The 22127-nt window shown below is 45.3% G+C and overlaps 1 protein-coding gene across 2 annotated transcripts; it reads left to right on the top strand.

The window, feature by feature from the left end:
- The first annotated feature begins 1921 nt into the window (after nucleotides 1-1921).
- On the top strand, nucleotides 1922-19352 carry LOC119181304 (actin-binding protein IPP). Of its 2 annotated transcripts, none has more exons than XM_075875155.1 (9): nucleotides 1922-2051; nucleotides 4457-4836; nucleotides 6997-7125; nucleotides 11062-11237; nucleotides 11873-12094; nucleotides 12928-13264; nucleotides 15900-16058; nucleotides 16581-16801; nucleotides 18876-19352. In XM_075875155.1, exons 2-9 carry the CDS (start codon nucleotides 4464-4466, stop codon nucleotides 19116-19118), a joined length of 1860 nt encoding a protein of 619 aa, XP_075731270.1. In that variant the 5' UTR covers nucleotides 1922-2051; nucleotides 4457-4463; the 3' UTR covers nucleotides 19119-19352. The 2 variants fall into 2 exon arrangements, with proteins under 2 accessions (XP_075731270.1, XP_075731269.1); XM_075875154.1 differs by lacking the exon at nucleotides 1922-2051 and adding an exon at nucleotides 2158-2317.
- Nucleotides 19353-22127: the final 2775 nt, after the last annotated feature.

Here is a 22127-nt window from a genome sequence, read left to right as displayed (position 1 = left end):
CCTTCCGTAGTATTGAAGGGAGGACGCATTGGCAGCGTTGGTGACCTTGATTCCTTTTTTTTCGGCAAATTGACGTCGCTGATCGGTCGCCTTCGGTCCAGAATAACGGCGACTGTTGCCCCCCCCTCCATCCTCGCTACCATAAATCACCAATGCACCTTATAGATGCACCGGCAGCTACCTGACGTCCCAGCAGTGCGCTGAGATCATCGCTTTGCTTGAACACTTTCGTGCGATTACCGGTAACCGCCCTTGGGCCGTACTTAACCTGTAGCTCATCACATCGACATTGGTCTATATATATGCCTCTTTATACGTCAGCGCCCATATCGTCTTTCAACAGCTGAGTGTGACATCAGTGGCCGAACAGGTTGATGGCATGCTTAGGCGGGGAGGTATTTAGCCCTCCAACAGCCTTTGGACATCGTCGGTATAGTGCTAGTCAAGTAGAAAGATGACTCAGTCAAAGCAGAACCGTCTTTTTTTTTCTAACAACGGCTGGACATGATCGCACGCAAAGATGTCTGCCCGCTACCTCGCAAAGACGATGCCCTCGACTGCCTACAAGAAGCCGAGCGCTTCTCTTCGTTAGATCTGCGCTCCGTTTACTGGCATATGCCAATCACTGTGCCTGACCGCCCCAAAACAGCTTTTGTTGTTCCCGATGGCTCGTGCAAATTTGCATGCCGTTCAGTCTATGCAACGCGCCTAGCTGCCACGTTCGAGCGCATCATCGACAACATGCTCCGTGGCCTAAAATGACTGGCACATCTGCGGTATACCCGGATGACATTGCAATATTTTCGCGTGACTTTGCAACGCATATTCGACGCTTGGAAGCAGTGCTTATTTGCGTGAAATCTACTGGACTACAGTTGAATATCAATAAGTGTTGCTTTGTCGCTCGAAAGCTCCTTATCTTGGGCCACATCGCCTCCAGGGAGAATGTTCTTCCTGATCTTACAAAACTTCGTGCGGTCGCACAATTCCCCAAACAGCGGCTTGACTAAACGATTTCACCGAACATTGCGTGGTATGCGGCAGTCGATTCTGGTCACCCAAGCTGGAACCGCGTTTTAACCTTCGTTACGTGCACACACATAATACTGCGACTCAGACCACCACGAAATTCTCCCCATACTTTCTACTTTACGAACGTGAGCCCTCCTGCACGCTGGACGCAAGCGGGGGGGGGGGGGGGTCAGTTTTGTACATTGGCGTAATGGGGAACGGGGGAGCTGCAATGAACTTTCGCCTTTACCTTCGCCCCCTCCACTCTGAAGGGGACCTCTGCGCATGCCTATGGTCATGAGTCAGAACTTCCACTGCGTTCATTGTACGTCTGGTGTCAATAAATATTCGCAGTTCTCTCTAGTCGCCATGAGACGCAACAAACGTGCGGTATCGTATCTTTCGCAGCGCTGCTGCTTGATAAGTCTTGAATTTCGAATGAAATACGGACGGCTGGCTTCTCTGCAACAAAGTTCTTATCGCGAGCAAGCCAGCTTACTGAAAAAAAAAGGGAGAAAAAAAAGGAGACAGTCAAACAGCATAGTCTACTTGTGGAGCAGCTTTTACGTGCTTATAAATCAAGAAGAACGCTTGCCAGTTATGAGAAACCACGACCTCCTCTATAAGTTTATAGAGGAGGTCGTGTGAGAAACACACAGACAACACATGTGAATATTCCTTGCTATCCACCATTCGGACAACGCAAAACCAAATTTACGCGCGCTTGTTTCACAACGTAGTTTCGGTTTCGTTTATGTGGTCACTACTAATTGGAGTTTATAAAAATAGGATTTGTCAAACTTTACTACAAGTTTTTTCCAAAATACAATTTTTGTTGTTTTTGCAGCGAGATCACGTGACCAAGGTTTATTCTTTCGGGTCAGCCAATCAACGCGCCCGTATGGTGTGGCCGCCATTGTAGCGAAGCTCGCGAGCGTTGTTGTTGCTGTGGGCTGCTTGTGGCAAGTTGTTATGCCCGCTCGTCGGTGCTCGTCGCATCAGTTCACGGGTCTCAAACAAGCATTTTCGACTACCTAAAGGTAACCCGGTGGTGCCTAGTCAGCGAAGCTGACCTGTCGTTTCTCCGAGCCTTCGCCTTTTCCTCCCCGCTACCGGGCGGCACACTTAGGTTGTTTACGTTTTTTGTGCGTGTGCGTGTGTTGTTTCCCCGATGAGCGTCTATCAGCTGTGCTTCCTTCCGTCTGACTATTCTTGGAAGAGTGCACGTTGGTTTTCAACCGCTTAGAGCCGAGTTCGATTTCCGGCGGTGACTTCATCACCAGGTAGACGAGTTACGGCGAAGAAGGTAATGCTAGTGTTTATTTCGTTACTGTGCACCTACACTTGAATTGCAACGGAATTGTTTGCTATTTTGCCACTGTGTGCGCTTGTTTTTTTGTTTTGTTTTTTCGGAGTTGTTGACTATACTTTGTTGCTTTGTTCTCGCTAAACGCGGATTTCGCGAATGCCTCGTGTGATCCCGCGTTGCAATTTGTGGTGGCCTTCTTTTTTTGCGACGTGCAGAGCGCTTAGGTGCGTGGTAGCTAGGCGAGGTTAAAGCGGGCCGCTCTTTTGTGTTCCTTGTTGTTGAACTCCTTTTATGAGCGTTGCGCTGTTACTGGGCGCTGGCGGCAGGAAATATAAGAGCCCGCGAGCCATGTGTGCTGCGCTACATGTCTGCTACAGCTTCGTAAACCTGCAGTTTAGTTCCCACGTGTCAATCGAATTTCGCGTTGCGGCACGAGAAACATCCCTCAGCCAGCTACCGAGTGTGCGAAGACGCGGTTTACGGTTCCCGGCCGATCAAGAAGCAGCTTTGGGACGTTTGCGTACAGCTAGCCGTTTTCATTTGACGACGGTCAGGGAAAACTAGCTCGCATAGGCTTTGTTAACTGGTTCCTTCTTGAAATACTGCCTGGGCAGCGTTTCAAAAGAGAGTCGAAAAAAAAAAGAATAAACGGATAGTATAGCGCATGTACTGGCTGCTTACAGCGTTTCGTAGCATTGCCTAAGCATTGTTATGACATTGTCCTCGACTAAATGTATGCGTGACGTAAAACACCCACACTCGGGCAGCTGTCATTTACAGGTGATTAATAGAGTGTGGCTTCGATGACATTGAACACAAGTCTGTGAGCACTGTAATTGTGTCAAACGCTTCAGTTTAACGTCTCATTTGCGAGTTCCTTATAACAAAAAAAAAAAAACAAAAAAACGTACAGGTTTATCAGCTGCTCACTTGTAGCAGTGTTAAGACAGGTGGAGTATCGCACCGTACCGTCGCGCGAAGTTCATTGCTGTAGTGTACAGATATTTCCTGCACCAATTATATGCTTTACTTTAAATGTTGCTATAACTTGCCTTCTGAGTGTGATGGGCTGGCGAGTTCCTGTTAATGTAGCAAAAAAAAAACGGCAATTAAGCATTATAGATGGCTTCGATGTGCTGTCAATTGTCTCAGTGCTATTTCTTTTTTTTTTTGTAATATTCCTAAAAGATCACGCGTAGTTTTATTGGCATTGTGGTACATTGTAGACATGATTGCAAAAGACTCTAGCCTTTATTTTGCTAGAACTGCCTAAGAACGAATTCAGGAGCAGAGTGTTTCAACAACGAAATGTGTATTCGTCAAGGAAGCAACAGTTTCTGCCCTAATAGAGACAAATTTATCAAAATTCGCTGTGCAGTGCCACACTATATCATAAGACCCTTGTTACTCTAGAATCACTCATTTGTTATTTTTACAGGGGTAAAGTGACACGGAAATAGCATTTATGAACCTAGAGTCAAATAATGTAGTTGATGCACGCTGTCTGTAAATAAGCATTGCGAACTTCCGAAGAGGTTTGTCAATAAATGTGGTGCCCACTTTCCCAAGCCTGCACTTCAGCCATTCAAGACTTTCATCAAGCACTTTTTTTCAGTTAGGCGCACTTGAAATTCTTGTTTGAATGCCTTCTATTACACGGCACCATCTCAAAAGATCAGTCTAATGTCTAGAAAACCCCTATAGACCCAACACCCACAAGAGGGAACAGTCAAGGCACCCCATTATGCACATCTTGGATAGCCGTGCCGCCTTGTATCAAATAACGCACTGAACGATGCTTCAGTATGACAATCGGCCATTCGCTCTAGTAGCCGATTCCACTGGCTCATGTGGTGGTGTATGGGAAAAATTAGTGATGAAATGCATTTCTTCTAGGATTAATTTTACTTATTTTCAGAGGGTGATGACCTCTGTCAGATATATGGGAGAGGAGGGGGTGATATGTAAGCTTCCCGATCTATTCTAAGCATGGCATAGTAAATTATGTAAAGCATTTGTAATTTTATATTTTGGGTATGTTCACCTTTAGATTCTGTAATGTTGCAGTGATCACGTAGTGCCCATTCTCCGTAACAGTCTCAGAGGTATATTCAGATACACGATTGCTTTCTGCAGGTTGGCAATGCCGCCGCCATCATCGACAAATCCCTCGTGGCGGCCCAAAGGCCGCCGCCATCACCGCGACAGCGGCGGAAGTGGGGGCAGCTCTAGGAACACCGGCACGGGTGGCCAGCAGAGACTTTTCCGCAGCCGGGAGTACGGCTCACGAGTGCTCAGCAGTCTGAGTGAATTGCGCGAGAGTGGCATGCTATGTGATGTGACTCTGCGAGTGGATGGCGAGGAGTTTGTGCTGCACCGGGTGGTCCTCGCAGCCAGTTGCCCCTACTTTGCAGCCATGTTCCACTCTGGCCTGGCAGAGGCGGACTGTGGCACTGTCGAGATACGAGGTGTGTCGGCGACCATTGCTGACCTGCTGTTTGGGTTCATATACGCAGGTGAGAGATCCTAAAGTGCCATTTATGCTTTGTTGAAGGAGCACAGACACAAACATGTTGCACCTATTTTTGTCCCAATAGGTAGCTTATGACCCACTTATCACAGCTAGAGACCTTGTTTACACGAATGTGTGACTGTTATTCATTTATAGACGTTTTAAAAGTGCCCATTTGCAGTTAAAAAAAACCCCGAGCTGGGCAGCAGCAGTTGGTAACAAGGTAAACATAGCTGGCCACGTGACCACGCAAAACTGTGATGTGTTGGTAAAGGCGAGAGGTCACCCGCTCTAATGCAAAGCTGCAGGCACAGAGGAAGAAATCGCAGTTAGTGCAAGTGAAATTCGCGTGCAAACAAATCAGCTACACGAACTCGTGACGTAGGTTTCTTTACACTCTGACAGCGTTAATGTCAGTGTCGCGAGGGGCTCCGCATCTCGCTCAGCCCCGCAGGATGTACTTTAAAATTGGTGATAAATATGTGGTAGGTTATGATTGCCCTTGATATTTCGTAGATGTTGTGTATGTCTCTAGATAAACCTATCTCACTCATTATCTCGCCTTTAAAATTTTGTATTAGTGCTTCTTCAAAGGCAACCCCTCTATCTCGGTTCATCCTTGTGTGTCTGGCCGACAGCTGCTTTCCCGTCGAATAGGTGGGGTGGTTGGAACGCCTGGGCACTGGCTCTGTGCACATAATTATGGCCAGGCTCGTACTGGCCATAATTGCTGGGCCATTTGCTGGGCCAGACAGGGTTGCTAACAGTAACAAACGAGAGCGAGGGTGGTCAGCCCTTTGGGCTCGGCGGCCGAGCAGAGACATTCAAACAGCAAAAACACAACGTATTCTCTTTTAGCCCCCCTCCCCCCACAACGACTTGCAGATATGTAAATTAAACTTCTTGTATGACTTGAGCAACCTCAGCATCGAGTTACTGACATGACTCAAGGTAAATACTGATAAAATGAGGACAGAGGAAAGGCTTGACACACACGAGGGCAGTGTGTGAAGCCTCTTTTTTGTCTTAGTCTCCTGCGCTGTGTCGTGCCACACTAACGATCTCAGACTGCTACCTTAGTGGAGTTATGAACATCAACTTTTTTTTATTATAATATGGCCTCGCAGATACTTGGTAACAAAAACTCAAATCAAACTAAAATATTTTACACTCGTTTTCTGGCTACTCTGTTTGAAAAGTGTTAACAATCCTTGCCAAGAAAATGAAGGATTTCCTTTTTGCAATGCCGTAAAAGCTTGTCAGAACTCTTCTTAAACCGTACTGATATGAAAAGTTATAATCGTTCCAGCTATGCTTGTGTGTTGCTGCTTTGCTCTCGGAAATCAAACAATTTAATTAATGAAGCCTTGAGTCTTTCCAGGTAGTTGGCTTCAAAAAGCATTTTGAATGTAGTGGACTGCCTGAAGTTTTTTATTTACTTTAATGGCATGTAATTAGAATATTATGTTGCTATTGTAGTGAGCAAAATGACGAACGTTTGCAAGCATAAGATTATTGACAAATTGTTTTATATTGCTACTGCGATCTTCATGGCTGGATATAATTTATATTCAGTTGCACAGTTAAAACCTCTTGAGGTTCTCTTACTCTGGTAACAAAAGTTCTGAATGAACTTCTGTCTAGAAAGAGATGCATGCAGCAGTGCTTCCGAGCGTTTTGTCAACCTAGAAAGTGCCAAGATGCTCTTTTGTTGTGTGGTACTGCTGTGCAGCAAAAAAAGAAGCAGACTACTATTTCGTAGAAAACACGAAACCTATTTCTCTGTGCTCATGTCAGCCATACTGTCTCTTGAGGGGGTGATATGTAAGCATGTCGAGATAACACCTATCTATGTATGCTGAAGGGACAGAGTGGCTGATGTGAGGACAGAGATGGGTTTCGTCCCTTTTCCACCATTGTGTCATTATCAGCTGGTAAGTGGCACTGGTGACTTTCTCGTCCTTTTTGTGTTGGGGATACTTGATTTCCTATAGCCTTATATTGTGGAGTATGTAGTGGCAGACGAATTGCCAGAGAAAAAAAACCACCACCTCGGATAACCCGTTTGGGGATTTGACGTGCTAGATCATGGATTGTGCTATATCGTAGATCGCACTACATCACCAGTTCTTTTTTTCGTGATCATTATCTGTATCCTGCGCAGGTGAGATCCTGATAACACGGGACAACTGCCAAGATCTGCTCGCAGCTGCCAACATGTTCAGGCTCGCTGACGTGGTTCAAGCGTGCTGCGACTTCCTTCAGAGGGAGTTGCACCCTTCCAACTGCGTGGGTGAGCGAGCAGGATGCACGTGAGAAAGATAGCTTTTGGTTGCCGTGTGCAAGCCAGTAAAGTTAAAGTTCAAGGTTGACTTTACACGCCCAGTCGTGAGTGAAGAAGCTTTACCTTGTGCTTTTGCGTCTTGTTGAAAGTCAGCAGAGCATTATGCCGGCCCTATAGCTCTGTGTAGTAGCTGCTTTAGCACTCACTGCCATGTTATTCGCTCCAGGTAGTCCACCCATCATGCACACAGCTTGAGTACCTTTTAGAAATACACTCAAACCTCAGGATAATGAATATGGATATAACGAATTATCAGTTAGAACGAAGTGAAGAATAGCTTTGTCATCGATAGTGTTAGAAATATGTTTTTAACAAATTGCTGGGTATAACGAGCTATTTCTAATGCAGACGTGACTTTGAGATAATGAGGTATGAGTGTGTTATTACATTATTTACATTTACTTCGTTAACATTGTATCACTGAGTGCTTCTGGTACTGGCACAGGTGTATGAACACCAGTAGGGTCTGTTACCAGCTCTTTAAGCTCACTCATATGTTTTCTTACAACCTGAATGGTCCGTCATCACCTCATGTGTGGCTAATTTTCTTTTCTGCGAAATTTCAAGACATTTGTAGACCTAGTTTAAAGGGCATGTTTAAACATCTGAGAGCCTTTCTGGTTTTTTTTTTTCTTTTCTTTCTTTGCATAGCAAGTTCTCTACTGTATTTTTTTTTCTTATTGCCAAATCGAATTCTTCAGATGAGTCTATTTGAGGAAAAAAAATTGCCTGAAATTTTTTGTTGACCTTAAAATGACAAAAAATTGTTTGTGCTGTTACATACACGTGGTTTATTCATGAGCAACAGCGAGATAAATTCTATAAAAAAATTGTCCAACAAAAAAAAATATGCATTGCGATAAACACCTCTGCAGTTCACAGATGTACAAAAATGAGTACACCGAGCCATCTCAAGTGGAAATATGGACAGAAAAAAAAGCCACTTTTGATGTGGTCAGCATCACCTCGCTGCGCTCGTTTTTTAGATGTTGCTCGATCAACGACATCCGAGTCTTCACTTGTAACTTCTCGCCCCGCCGCGGTGGTCTAGTGGCTAAGGTACTCGGCTGCTGACCCGCAGGTCGCGGGTTCGATTCCCGGCTGCGGCGGCTGCATTTCCGATGGAGGCGGAAATGTTGTAGGCCCGTGTGCTCAGATTTGGGCGCACGTTAAAGAACCCCAGGTGGTCAAAATTTCCGGAGCCCTCCACTACGGCGTCTCTCATAATCATATGGTGGTTTTGGGACGTTAAACCCCACAAATCAATCAATCAACTTGTAACTTCTCCTATAATGGGCTAAAACTTACTGAATCAGACTCTGATTCGGCAGTCCAGCTACAGAGAAATCGGCACGCAGTTCTGTAGCGCAAGCAAACTGCGCAGGTGAGCCCACTGAAGAAAACTATATGGTTGTGAGCACATCTGGAACGCAAAAACAAGTTTGAAACCTATAATAATCATTTGTCTAATCGATTATGATTGTGTGTCCCCAAAACAGGAAATGCTACCACAGTAGCATCGTTTTTGCCAGTCAGTGCCAGCATGAAGACAGGCATAATCACCTATCGAGTAGCAATGAACGAGAGAGTAACAAATCGGTAACCTTTTGAAACATTCTAAACCAAGAAGCTATTAGTTTTGTGGGTGCAATAAGCGAGATATGGCCGAAGTACGAAACCGAAACTAAGCAGCGCACCGCTGAAAAGATTCCATGTATTCCTGCAAAGGGGTAGTACATGCCAAGCAAGAGAAGTGATCAAAAAAGGTGCTAGTTTAAACATGCCAGCAGTGACAGGACCCTGTACACCTTTGACAGTCTTGTGGCTGTTAACGTATGACGTTTATGTACGTCCTTGACCCCCAAAGGGTTAAAGGGACCCACAACCAATATTTATGGTGCCGGGTTTTTTTTTGTGCAACGGAAAGCTTACCGGTCAGAGTTTGTAATCACAGAATGGTAACGCGGAAAATACCGTAGAACATTTATAATCAGAATTTTTAGATTTGTGGTGATTATGCAGTTCTAAGGAGGCATGTTGCAAACAGTGGATGTGATCGCAATAGCGATTATATGCCAGTGTAACGCCAGCAGTGATGAAAAGTGAAGCCCTAAGTACAAACACGTAATGTTGTGTTTGTCAATCTTGCAGTCCCGCGACCACTGTTTTCTAGCGTGCTAAGTTATTTTACAAAAGTTACAGCACTTTTTCGGGGCTTCTTATGCAAGTAATTTTGGCCGTGCACAAGTAGATTTTTTTACTTTAGCGAGGTCGAGTCAAGCGAAGTCTTTGAAAATGAAACGCAGCGTTTACACGGGATCGACAATTCACTCATAGTAGTATCACGTGCATTTGCAATTGGACGGCTTCGATATGTCATCGCTTGACAACTTGAGCGAGTTAGAGGAAAGAATTTCGGCTCGCATGCGAGTGCAAAATTGGGACCCCTATCAAGTAGCGCCAGAGCGACGTGCTTCGACGGACGACAGCGGTAGCGACGAATCCGACGGAGCGCCGCCATCGCTGCTACCAGCGGCAGACATGAAGTGGTATCAATTCTTCACAGAGCAGTAGGTCGACGGCATTTCGCGTGCCGCAGTGATCGCATTCACAAGCTCGCGTGCTTCTGCCCACGCGCCCGACGTGACGGGAATCGAGCCGCTCTGTAAACGTCGCGCGGCACGGAATCAGCGCCACTTTTCATGCTCTGCTTCTTTTACTTTTTAAGCCACCTAGAAACAAACGAAAATGAACGATAACGTACAATTTAAAATTTAAGCCTCTATTCCAGTGCGCCCTAAATAATCATAGCTAGGTTATTAGGACTTCATAATTTTGGTTCATAGCTCTTGCGCTAGGGGTGCGACATGCTGGTTTTGGTTACTTTTGAACACTATGTAATATTAAAATCCTACTCGGACCACGAAAAGTATGCTGTCACCTGTCACCATAATTCACGCTCTTTTCCTTTCCACCAGAATCTAATCGCCTGTTTTGGCCAGTTGTGGGTCACTTTAAAAGGGCACTAAAGTCAAATAACAATTTATCGGAGTGAAAGCTCAATGTATGACAATTTCTAAAGGGACAAAATTATCAAAAGCTGTGCCCTACTTACTGATAAATTAAGGTAAATGCACGAGAACACATGTGCCACGAGTAGGACATTCGCAAAATGATACCGATGACTTCAGACTTGCCACCTTCAATTAATCACTAGTAAGTGAACTAGTGCACTAAATAAAGAACCTTCTGTGCCTCACGAGACTTAATAAAATGCTGCTTCTTTGTTTCTGTTTGATTATTTCGAGAAAAAAACTGACAGACGTTACTAGAGGAAATAGCGCAAGTGGTTGAAATGTTTAGTTTTCGCTTGGTTGAACTGGACAGGTTGTGCCATCTAGCGAGACCCAGTTGAACCAACCACACCTACCATCTCGGAGGCCATGGCTAAATATTGTTCAATGGCTGTTGTTGCTGCTGTGGCTCCCGCTAGTTTCGCTCTGGTGCTACTAGTGCCAGCGACCGTGCAGTAAAGCAGGGGCAACATTGTTCACGGCAACAGTGGCGTGAGACGTCCACTTTCAGGTGGGGGATTTTAAGTGCGCTAACGTGGTGCAGACTACTAAAGTGGGATTTTATTTCACAATGAGTACTTCCTTGGCATAAAAGTAGCACTACCAGGTTTCTGGACCACTATTTCGGCAATCAACATCGACTTAATATTTGCCTTTAGCGTCCCTTTAAGAACCACTGGTGGCCCAAAGTGACTTACTATAAAACTCCTTGTAAGCATGCCACAATATTCGCTCATAAAACGATATAATTTATTGAAATATATTTTGTTTTATTTTTGTGCCTAAATTGCTGAATGCTTTCATCGTGCAGGCATCTTTCGCTTTGCTGAGATGCATGCATGCACCAACTTGAAGCTGGAGGCAAAGCGCTTCATCGAGAGGCGCTTCACCGAAGTCATCAATGAGGAGGAGTTCTACGAGCTGCCCACTGAAACACTTCGCCACTTCTTGAAGAGCGAGGGACTCAGCATCGATAATGAATTTCAGGTACGCATCGTACAATGTCGACCTTGCATCATGCCTGTAAACGATATATTTATCTATGCAAGTCGACAATCGGCAAGTACTGTGACAAATTTCAAGTATCTACAGATTGTTGCTCAGTATAAAAGCATGGGTGTTGAGAATCCTCAAAAGAGTGTTGTAGTGCCTGGGAATGCATTCATTATATCTTACATACTGCTACCTTCAAAAAACATCGTTGGTGTCAAGGGGGCAGTTTCACAGTGACTTAAAAACACAGTCTGACGTCGCAGCAACTTTTGTCATATTAGCAGCAGCCTTGTCATGTGCTGTTAGTTGCACATAGTGCGCGTGAATAACGGTCAGTAAATTGTTGTTCACCAACTCCAATTGCGATTTAAGCTACTTAGGCTGTATGCGGGCCGCTGTATTCGCAGATTCAATACACTGTGTTGAGTCGTCGGGATTATGTACATTGTGGTGGAGCTGGCCATGAGAACTCCAAAGTCAAGCTAAAATCTTTTATTCCTGCTGTCTGGCTCCTCTATGTGGAGAGTGCTGACAGTACATACTAAGGAAATGCAAACTATAACTCTTGGGGTTGCTCAAAATTGCCATTGCTCCTTGAACATCTTTTAAATCAACCTCTTTTGGCACAGGTTTTCGATGCCACCATGAAGTGGATCCTGCACAATGTGGAAGAGCGGCGCTCCCTGTTTTTCGATGTGCTGGAGGCCATCCGCTTCCCGGTGATCTCGCGTAAGCAACTGGAGCTCTACGTTGACACCTGTCCCGACAGGGAGCTACGCGATGCTTTGCTCAAGTTGGTCCAGGACCTGAAGCCGGACCGCAGGCTGTGCATTGACGGAAAGAGCAGTCAGGTGAGCATTATCGCTCTCTCTGGTCACTTTGCATGCTTGACTAAATACACTTGTAGCTGCGCATGTTGATCAAGAAGGCTCACGCTCCTCTACCGTTGCATGCATTGAGAATTCCAGTTAATTTGCACTGTCATATTTGCCATAGATGCAAGACACCATACATACCATATTTACATGATTGTGTGTCAATTCAAATGTAGGTCGACTACCCCAAAATCGCGTGTCCCCCAAAAGGAAAAAAAGTGCGAGCACAGTTCACACAAAGGAAATTTATTCACGAAGACTTTTCATCATCACTGACGTCCTCCTCACTGGTGCTGCTGTGGTCAAACAGCACGTTGTCATCAAGTGTGAGTCCACACTTCGCGAACGATCGCACCAACTACATCGCGCGGTACAGCCGCCCATATGGAGAGCACCCACTCGCACACAGTAGCCAGGGACACCTTCCTCATGCACAGTGACATAAACACGTGGCGACGTGGTTGTTTAAAAAATGCTATCACAATGAGAAGCTGTTCCCTGGCTCTTCCGTCGACTACCAGTACCCCCATTCGGCGAGCCACGATCATATCACGTTGTGGCGTTGTCCAATACACTTCCGGACACGACAGTGGGAGCGTCCCAGCTGCACTGAGAATTGCACAAGGCAGTATCGTAATTGTCATCGAAATTTTTTGGTGATTTCTTTAATATTCCCTCAAGATTCTTATTGAAATTCTACTGTATACTGCAACTCACTTACGAACCTACCCATATTGAAAGTTTGTAGCATTTGGCTTTTGAAGGCCTGGAATATGCTTTTTATGATCTTGGTTCACAATGTACTTCAGGTACAAGTGGTGGACGTGCAACAGCAGCCTCGCATGTGCGCTCGCAAAAGCGTCTACGTCCTCGGTGGCTGTCACCGGCACACGGGCATGCGCTTCGGCGAGGGATACAGTCTGGCAAGCGTCGAGCGCTTCGACCCCGCACGAGGACAGTGGGCGGGCTCGCTTGCCCCCATGGCCCACCCGCGGTCGGGGCCTGGGGCCGCGACTCTCAACCAGCTTGTCTACGTTGCGGGCGGGGAGAGCGACTGCCTCATCCTGGATAGTGCCGAAGTGTTTGACCCCGTGGCCAACCGCTGGGATAGCATCACACCCATGGTCCAGCCTCGCTGCATGATGGGTGAGCAACATAAAACTTCCGGCCAGAAACATATTGATCACCACATTTGTATGACTATAGCTTCGAATCGTTTTTATCGCTGAATGCCTGTATAAAATTCATTTGCTCTACTTGCTCAATAGGTAAAGCGTTGCTCTGTTAAGGTTGAAGATGCGAATTTGATTCCACATAATTGCGACGGCCCTTCAGTGGGCCTGAAATGCAAGTGGTAAACCCGTATACTCAGATTAGGTTGGTCAAAATCAAACTGCATTCCCTCACTATTTGATGGCTTCTATCGTATAGTGGTTTCGGCATGTAAAACTGCAGTATTTTTAATCCTGAGAGGGCACATAACGTTGTGATTGGAACTGAGTACCATTAGACATACCGTATTTACTGGCGTAATGAACGCACTTGCATAATAAATGCACCCCCAACTTCAGTCATCAAAATTTGGACTCCCCCCTCCCCGCCCCCGCCGTGTAATAAACACACCCCCTACATTCATCCGCTGTCCCACTAATGTACACCTTGTGCCTCCTCACCCGTTGGATCACTTCTGTTTTTGATTACTTTGCCAACCCCCCTCAACCACCTGTACTGGCTCCCTCTCTTCCTTCATCCATTGCCCCATGGTGTGTTGCTTTTCTTTCTATCTAATAAATTCATCCGCTGGAGTCCCTCTCTGGTTGGCTCTCATCCGTTTTTTATTACTTTGGGGACCCCCTTCTACAACCTCTACTCGCCCCCCCCCCCCCCCTTTGCCCATTGTCTTTTCTTTCTATCTGTGGGTGGCCGCTGCTTATCTGTGAGCCACTGGAGGTCACCAAACTGCCTGCGCCAACCAATGTCACTTCCTGTGAATCCCCCCCCTTTCCCTTTTCTTTTTTAGCCTATTTTCTTTTTTCTTTACTCGAACTGTCCCTTTATTTCCCCCCCCCCCCCCCTAAAAGCCCTGGAGCTTGAGATCGCAAGCAGATACCACTGTTGCAGTTAAATGATTGGGAGAAAAGATAGTCGCAAAGTGTTTTTATGGCTTGAAGGGGCAGCCCAGGGACAGCTTGCAACAAAAATGCTGTTTCCATACAGTGTGCGCGTATGTAAAGTGCGAAAGGTTAAGCGACCAAACTTTTTTTTCGTAGTACCACATGTTTTCCTTCTCCCAAAAAAGTTTTCATAAAATTAACCCCGCGTAATAAATACACCCCCCATCTTTGCTCCGGTTTTTTGAGAAAAAAAAGTGTGTTCATTACAAGAGTAAATACAGTAATACACAACTAATAAAACAAATAGACAGTTAAGCCTAGAAGAGCATTGGGGACATTATTTGTGGTTCTTTATCTGTGTTGTAATGATTATCGAGGAAAAATATAATTTTTCCGTTGGTGGAGCCGAGCCCACGACCTTCGAATTACGCGTCCAATTACTGATAGCTATAATTGAGGTGACCAGATGTCTCGATTTAGGTAGAACATGTCTCAATTTTAAGACTGGGGTCCCGCTGACCTGCTGACCTGCCTGCAGGACAGTGTTTTGTCCCGCCTTCGGCCGAGAGCCAGCTTACAGTCGTGGTCACCAAGCGCAGCCACCACACCATTTTGTTCTACTACTGTACTATGCCTGGCAGGCTTATGATCTGCTTTCTTTCTCGCTCCACTTCCTTTTTTCTTTCATATCTTTCAATGTTTTGATCTTTCTCTCTCTCACTCTTTTTTCATTCTCTCCCCCATAGCAATGCAATCATATGGTTTCCACAAACGCTTGTTCAGCTACTGTACCTGAATGACCGGGGGGTTAGACGCTCGCCTTGGGATCAGGCCATGGCGGGTTTGAATCTCTGTTCGAAGTTTTATGTTTTATTTCATTCTTCTACACCTTTCTCTCCTTCTCTCATCTCTGCCCACAGAGTTTTCGCTTAACGTGTTCGCCTCTTGCTCGAGTCCTTACTTCAGCACTCTCCTCGGTTGAAAGGGTATCAATTTGAGCTCGTTGGCATGGCTTCATGGAGGAAACGGCGAGGGCAAACAGGACCAGAAAAAGGGACTTGACGTCGTGGCCATCATTGTGCAACTCACGGCATGCTCACGATCCTCTTAAACCCACCTGCTCAAAAATAGGTGAAGTAAACTTTATAAGGATAGTCGCATCTCCGAAGTGGAATTTTGAGCCTCGCCGCAGTGGTGTAGTGGCCAAGGTACTCGGCTGCTGACCCGCAGGTCGCGGGTTCGTGTCCCGGCTGCGGCGGCTGCATTTCCGATGGAGGCGGAAGTGTTGTAGGCCCGTGTGCTCAGATTCGGGTGCACTTAAAAAAACCCCAGGTGGTCGAAATTTCCAGAGCCCTCCACTACGGCGTCTCTCATAATTATATGGTGGTTTGAGGACGTTAAACCCCACATATCAATCAAATCAATCTATCGAAGTTGAATTTTGATGTTTTCATCATTTTATTCTATCTTTGTTCAGTATTCTTAAGCTTTACAATATAATTTTGATAGTGTCCTGATTCTGCACTTTTAGCATTGCTGGGTAATTGTCAAAAGTCTAACGGAAAACTCAGTTTCTTTAAGTGTTTCTGATATTCCATTTTTAGGTGCAGCAGTGTTATAGTTCATAGTTAAGTCGTGCTCTTTTTTTTTTTCTCCTTGTTATGCAGGCATGTGTGCCTTGGATGGCTGCCTGTATGCCGTCGGTGGCTGGGTGGGTGCGGAGCTTGGCGACACCATCGAGAAGTACGACCCCGATTTGGACACATGGCAGATAATTAGCCGAATGACAGTCGGTCGTTATGCCATGGGAGTGCTTGCCCACGAAGGTGGGTTCTTCTAGAAAGAGTGCACTTTTATTTTGCAGCTGTAAGTTATCAGTGCAATGTAGCCTGGGCAAGTCGCGAAGGAAGAATGCAATGCAAACAAGCGCTAGCACGCGTGGCTCATTACAGCTGCTTTTAGTGCAATGCTTCTGGACGTTTTGTTCATTGTCTGGCTGGTTCTTGGTGTAGTACATCATGATTTTAAATAAATCGCAGAATGACATAGAATTGTCGCTTATTTTTGTTTTTATGTTGGTGTTTCTTTTCTGCATTTCTGTGTAATTTTAGCAGTTGTGTCATACATGATGTGACATATATTTGCACAGTTATGCGATTGTTTGGTTAAAAATGTAGGTGCCGGTGGGTGTGAAATAGTTGGCTGTACCTGCAAATGCTGCAGCATTACATGTAATGCACAACTAACAGTGCTGGAAGAGCAGTTTTCTTTCGGTCTACACTTAAATGGGCTCCCGTTTTGGTGCATCTTTAAATGCCACAAGAAAAGGAGTCACTGCTTTTCTCCAGGGCTCATCTACGTCATTGGAGGATACAATGACCTCAACTGCGAGCTTGCACTCGTCGAGTCGTACAACCCGGTCACCAATGAGTGGCAGACGCTGGCTCCACTGCGGAAGCGCCGTGCTTACGTTGGTGTTGCAGTCTTGCACGACCACATCTATGCAGTCGGTGGCAGCAGTGACGTTTCCTCTGCACTCAACTCGGTCGAGCGCTATTCCATTGAGGAGGTGAGCTACCCTTTGTCAAATTTCTTTCTGCTTGCACTGTGTTCTGCATTTCGGCACGCAATGCATGCTCGCATGCCAGAGAAAACACCATCTCCGGATATGTACCAGCCTGTATTGCTGCTTCAGATTTGGAGTGTAAAGCCTATTAGGTAGAATAGTCCATAGTTGGGTGGAAGAAGCCAAAGACCTAGGAAGACAAGTGCTTTACCATTTGTGGTTTACTGTTGGACACCACTTGCTGTCCAAATATCGCTCGGCACAAAATCGACTGCAAAATAATGTTCCACCGAGTGTTTCTAAGGTTTTTTTTTTCTTCTTTTTTTGTTCCAATAAAACTCAAGGCTGGCAAAGTATTTTCAAATTGGAACGACCTGGCGGAAGTGGCCGATGAAAGGTCTAAAGATACCTCTTTGAAGCTCTGTATCACTTTTTCATCATGTTTAGAAAACACTGTCCATGCGAGGCTTCTGAGAACAAGTGATCTAAACATTGTAGTGCTGCACGGGAATGTGCAAATAATTGTCAGTTTTCTAGAAGTCGCCCTCTCTTTTCTCAACAAATGATGCCTTAAACACAAAGTCGATGACTGTCAACCTATTTGATCATTGTGAGCTGCCAGACTACTGTGGCTACCGTATAGCCACTTATCCCTGTGCTTTCTCGCGATAGTTCAAATTAAGCTGCAGTTCAAAAGGGAGGAGGGTATAAGAAAGAAAGTGCTCAGTCATAAAGCGTGCTGCCAAATGGACGTTGCTTCTAGTTCCCCCTGTCATCATTCCCCTCCACCACCACCTCATACGTAACTTTCAGCACGCTCGCTGGTACAAAGGCAGAGAAGCAGCAAGAGCAAAGCCCTGTAACTCTGCTCATACTTGACAAATTTTAAAAATTCTTGTGGCAATAGATTGGTGAGCCAATGAACCTTTATAGTGAAGCCATTCGATGATTACTTGGAATCATTGAAATTAGCAATGCAGGGCTATATGCAACACGTCTACGATAGGCTTTTGCGAATATTTAAATGCTTCGAATATTTGAACGAATAGTAGGATATTTGTATTCGCTTCGATTCGAATTTAAATTATTGAAAATTTCGAAGTATTCGCAAGGAACGAATACACGCATATTAATCCGAATGTACTGCTTGTAAAGGTAGTTTCACTGCAGTTTAGGAATGATGAACCGTGAAAGCACCTGTCCAGGAGAAATCCGCTTTGCTGCGAAGCCTTTCTACAAATTTTAGGGGCCCTGCAACACTTTTTGACCAGTGTCAGAAAACGCTGCCGATCGGTAGTCGAGGCTACCGAGGATACGCAAGCCAAATATTATAGCGCAGCACGCGGCGTCAGATCACAATAAATTCTCAAACTCGGCTGAAAATTGCTCTCTTCTCTCGGCAAATGACTCCACAAGCTTAGAAAGCACACGTGACGTATTTTCTTTCCCCGTGCCATCTCTTCCTGCTTAGCTTCCTGCGCTTTCGTCGAGACAAAAAGATCGAATGCACTTGCAGTGTGGGAGAAATCTTTGCAACTCCGCTCGTACTGAATGGATTCTAAAAATTTTGCTGGCGATGAATTCATGAGGCAATAAGCTTTTTTTAGTGAATCCATTTCATGGCTATTTGAAAGTCAGACAGCCCCTTTAAATGAAAATATTACCCTCAAATCAATTAATTTTATTAAGCTTAAAACCTTGTTATGACAGCTCATGTGCTTTAAGTATAATAAATTTTAAAATGCTACGTACTTTAGGGTTATAACTCGCATTCCGCTGAAAGACAAATCTAGCTAGTACTGAGTCGTTTCGACTCCCTTTGAACAAAAAAAAAAAAAAACGGCATTTGCATAGAGGCTCTTTTTCAATTTTTTTAAAATATTGTGGAGGTTCGCTAGGCCATGATAAATATGCCCATTTTTTTTTATGTGTCAAATATGCTATTCGAATTCAATTCAAAATTATTTGATCGAAATCACTCTTCGCTTTGAATTCGCTTCGTACCTAAAATTCACTATTCACACAAGCTTAGTCTATGGGTGACTTATGGCTGGCCCGCTTTCCCACTTGTTTGCAGAACCGTTGGACGGAGCTTCCTCCAATGAGTATGGCACGTGTGGGTGCGTCCGTCGTAGGTGTCAATGGCCGTCTTCACGTGATGGGCGGCCGACGTCCCTCGGGTTATGACCGGCCTTTCGCAATTGGTGGGCCCCCCCTCACGCTGGAGTCAGCTGAGACCTACGACCCCGAGGTCAGCATGTGGTCCAAGGCGACGCCTATGCCGCTCAGTCGTTGCTACGCGGCGGCCGTTGTCGTCTAAGCGCTGCCACAAAGGGTAAAAAGCAACCTAGCAAAAAAACTAAGGACCTTTTCACAGCGCTCTCTTTCTCACTCTTGTTTACTTCTCTCTTTTTATGTGCTCGTTTTGTTGGCCATGCCCTCTTGTTTCCCACAATGCCAGTAGGCAATTCTGTTGTGGATTCCTGTAGCAGATGTCTGCTCTTGCAAGCCATGCTTGTTTTGTTCCGTCTTTTAAGCCCCAAAGTTAGGCAAAGGCTGTTTCATTCACTTCCTGCACAGCCATTTGCGGAAGCTTTCGTTTTTTTTTTTAATGTGCGAATCTTGACACATGGTGCACCATCCTTTCTGTGCTCATCAAGTCAAATCATTGGTTGTAGGTTTTAGCATATTTTTTTTAATGTCTTGTTTGAACACCCAACTGCCATCTGGCGTGTTTTACCAGCCAGTAACACATTTTTTTTAGAACTTTTGAGCTTGAGAACGTGGGCTTAATTTTCAACCACCGTGGCGTCGTTTTGATGGGGGGCGAAATGCAAGAACATCAATGTACTTAGATTTAGGTGCATATTGAAGAAACGAGAGTGGTTGGTTAGAATTAATTTAAAGTCCCTCAAAACAGTGTGCCTCATAATTGTATTGTAGTTTTGGCACCTAAAAGACCAGAAGTAATTTCATGTACATCTGTGACTGATTGTGTTTTTAGATACATACCGTAATTACTCGAATCTAACGCGCACCTTTTTTCCGGTTAAGCGAGTTCAAAAATCGCATGCGCGTTAGAATCGAGTACGAACAAAAAATTACGGTCAATCTATTGCCATCGCAAATCCAAAATGGCCGCCCCCTACGTGCGTCGGCATGGTGCGTTGGCTATTTCTGCCTATGTGTTTACCATGTGCGGCACTTCGTACGTGTGCTGAGGAGTTCGTCATCTAGTAGTGCATTAGCATCGACGACGTGAAAGGGCCGACTCCAAAAACTCAAGTGCACCACGATGCCGCTTTTAAAAGAAAAGTCATCGCGTGTGCAGAAACGGACGGAAGTCGGGCCGCATCGCGGTCGTTCCCGAAACGTGCGTGCGGGACCGGCGGAAACAAAAGCAGAAGATTGTCGGCAGCAAAGCTTCACGCAAAGGCTTCAGTGAACCACAGCAGGGTCGGTTTCCGCAAATTAAAGAGCTGCTCCGCGAGTATGTGCTTGAGGAGCGAGCGGCACAGCGGTCCGTGACGACAGAACTGCTCCAAGTGCGGGCTATGCAATTAGTCTTAGAAAAAAGTCTAATGCGGAGCCAGTTTAAAGCGAGCAGGTGCTGGCTAATTAACTATATGAAGAGGAAAGGCTCTTCCCTTCGAAGGGGAACATGCATATGCGAAAACTTTTGCGGAGAAGTACGATGAAAAGCTTTACAGTTTTCAAAGGTTCGTCCTAAACTTGCGGCGCAACAACGGCTACCTGCTTGGGCAAATCTGGAATGCCGATCAGACGCCTCTTTACTTCGACATGCCCGGCACCACAACTGTCGAGAAGAAGGGGGCAAAGCAAGTTCGCGTGCTGACATCGGTCCACGGTAAAACTACAGTGACGGCAATGCTCTGTTACGCGTCAGATGGGCACAAGCTTCGCCCGTACCTCATATTTAGATGGAAGACAATCCCGAAAGGAATCGTTTTTTCGAGTGGTGTGATCGTGCGGGCCAGCGAAAAAAAATGGGTGCGCGTTGCAATCGATGTCTTACGTTTTTTTTTTTTTTTTTCGCGGTGGAAATCGGGTGCGCGTTACAATCGAGGGCGCGGTAGAATCGAGTAAATACGGTAAGTGCATAGAATAATTTTGTCCTGGCATTCTAAGTTTTGATTGCCCTTGTGTCTATAATGGAATGAAAATTCGCTGCTCATTTGGGACAGCTAATTTATTAGTTTTCACGCACCTACTGACATTGGCACTTCAGTAATTATGCCCGCTCTGTTTGCTGGCCAAACAGACCCCTAGAACCGTTGTCATGAGTGTACACTCTCTCTTCTGTGCGTGTGAGGCTGTATGTAAAGAGAAAGTCCTCTTAGAAAGCTGGAGCCGAATGCCGATGAAAAGGCACTTTATACACACATGGTGGCTGTGTGTGAAGCTTGTCTTTCGGACTGCATCTGATTCGTACCTTCTAAACATACAAGGATGAGCATTAAAGGTACGCTTTTTAAGTGTACTTTTCAAGCACGCTGTATAAGCGTATCAACATGCCTAAATGGACACTCTCTTGAAGAGAAAAGTCACTGTCAAGGGTGTCAGTCGGTTTGCAAGTGTTTCAACCTTCATTTAAATACCAAGTCATCAGAAACGTGAAGTGCAACAGTATTGTTGGTAGCAACATATTGTATCGACTTGTCCAACCACAGAGCATTATATAGATCTCATTGTTACTCGAGTGCTATCGTTAAAAAAATATTTAAGGCTGCATGATATTGGATATGTCGGTGCCAAAAATTTACACCTGCAGCTAAATAAGAAATCATAATAAATAAGAAACTGAGGAACCGAGCAGCTGAACCTTTGTAGAAATTGAACTTTAGGCAAACTTATGTCCAGTATAAAAAAAAAAAAAAACACTCGAAACAGGTGGCAGAGTTAGGTGGCACAGTCTTCGATCTTCAAACGTGATATCTGCAGTGAAACACAGTTATCGTTCAAGTGTTTGTCATCGTACATTTTAGTATAGTTGCTGGTGCTTGCTTACGTTACAGAATATACATCATGAATTGTGTTTCACACCCGCTGCAATTACAGGCAGGGTAGAAATGGCAACATTTAGGCAGCTTCCTAAACGTATCGGTGCATCTGGGACTGAGCGATGACCCCGCAACATTCATTTTCTGGGGAAAGTCAATTGACCAGAAAACCACAGGTAAACGTGTCGACAAATTTTACTACCGCTCATATACTTGCCGGATGGTATGTACGCCGCTGGACGGTGCTCTTGGCGAACCACTCTTGTTTACGTCTCCGGCAACCTGATATGCCAGAAAAGTGCAGCACG

This window comes from Rhipicephalus microplus, chromosome 10 (assembly GCF_043290135.1).
Source record: "Rhipicephalus microplus isolate Deutch F79 chromosome 10, USDA_Rmic, whole genome shotgun sequence".
Taxonomy (NCBI): domain Eukaryota; kingdom Metazoa; phylum Arthropoda; class Arachnida; order Ixodida; family Ixodidae; genus Rhipicephalus; species Rhipicephalus microplus.
The sequence above is the reverse complement of the archived record's forward strand: the minus strand, read 5'-3'. Positions and strand labels throughout refer to the sequence as shown.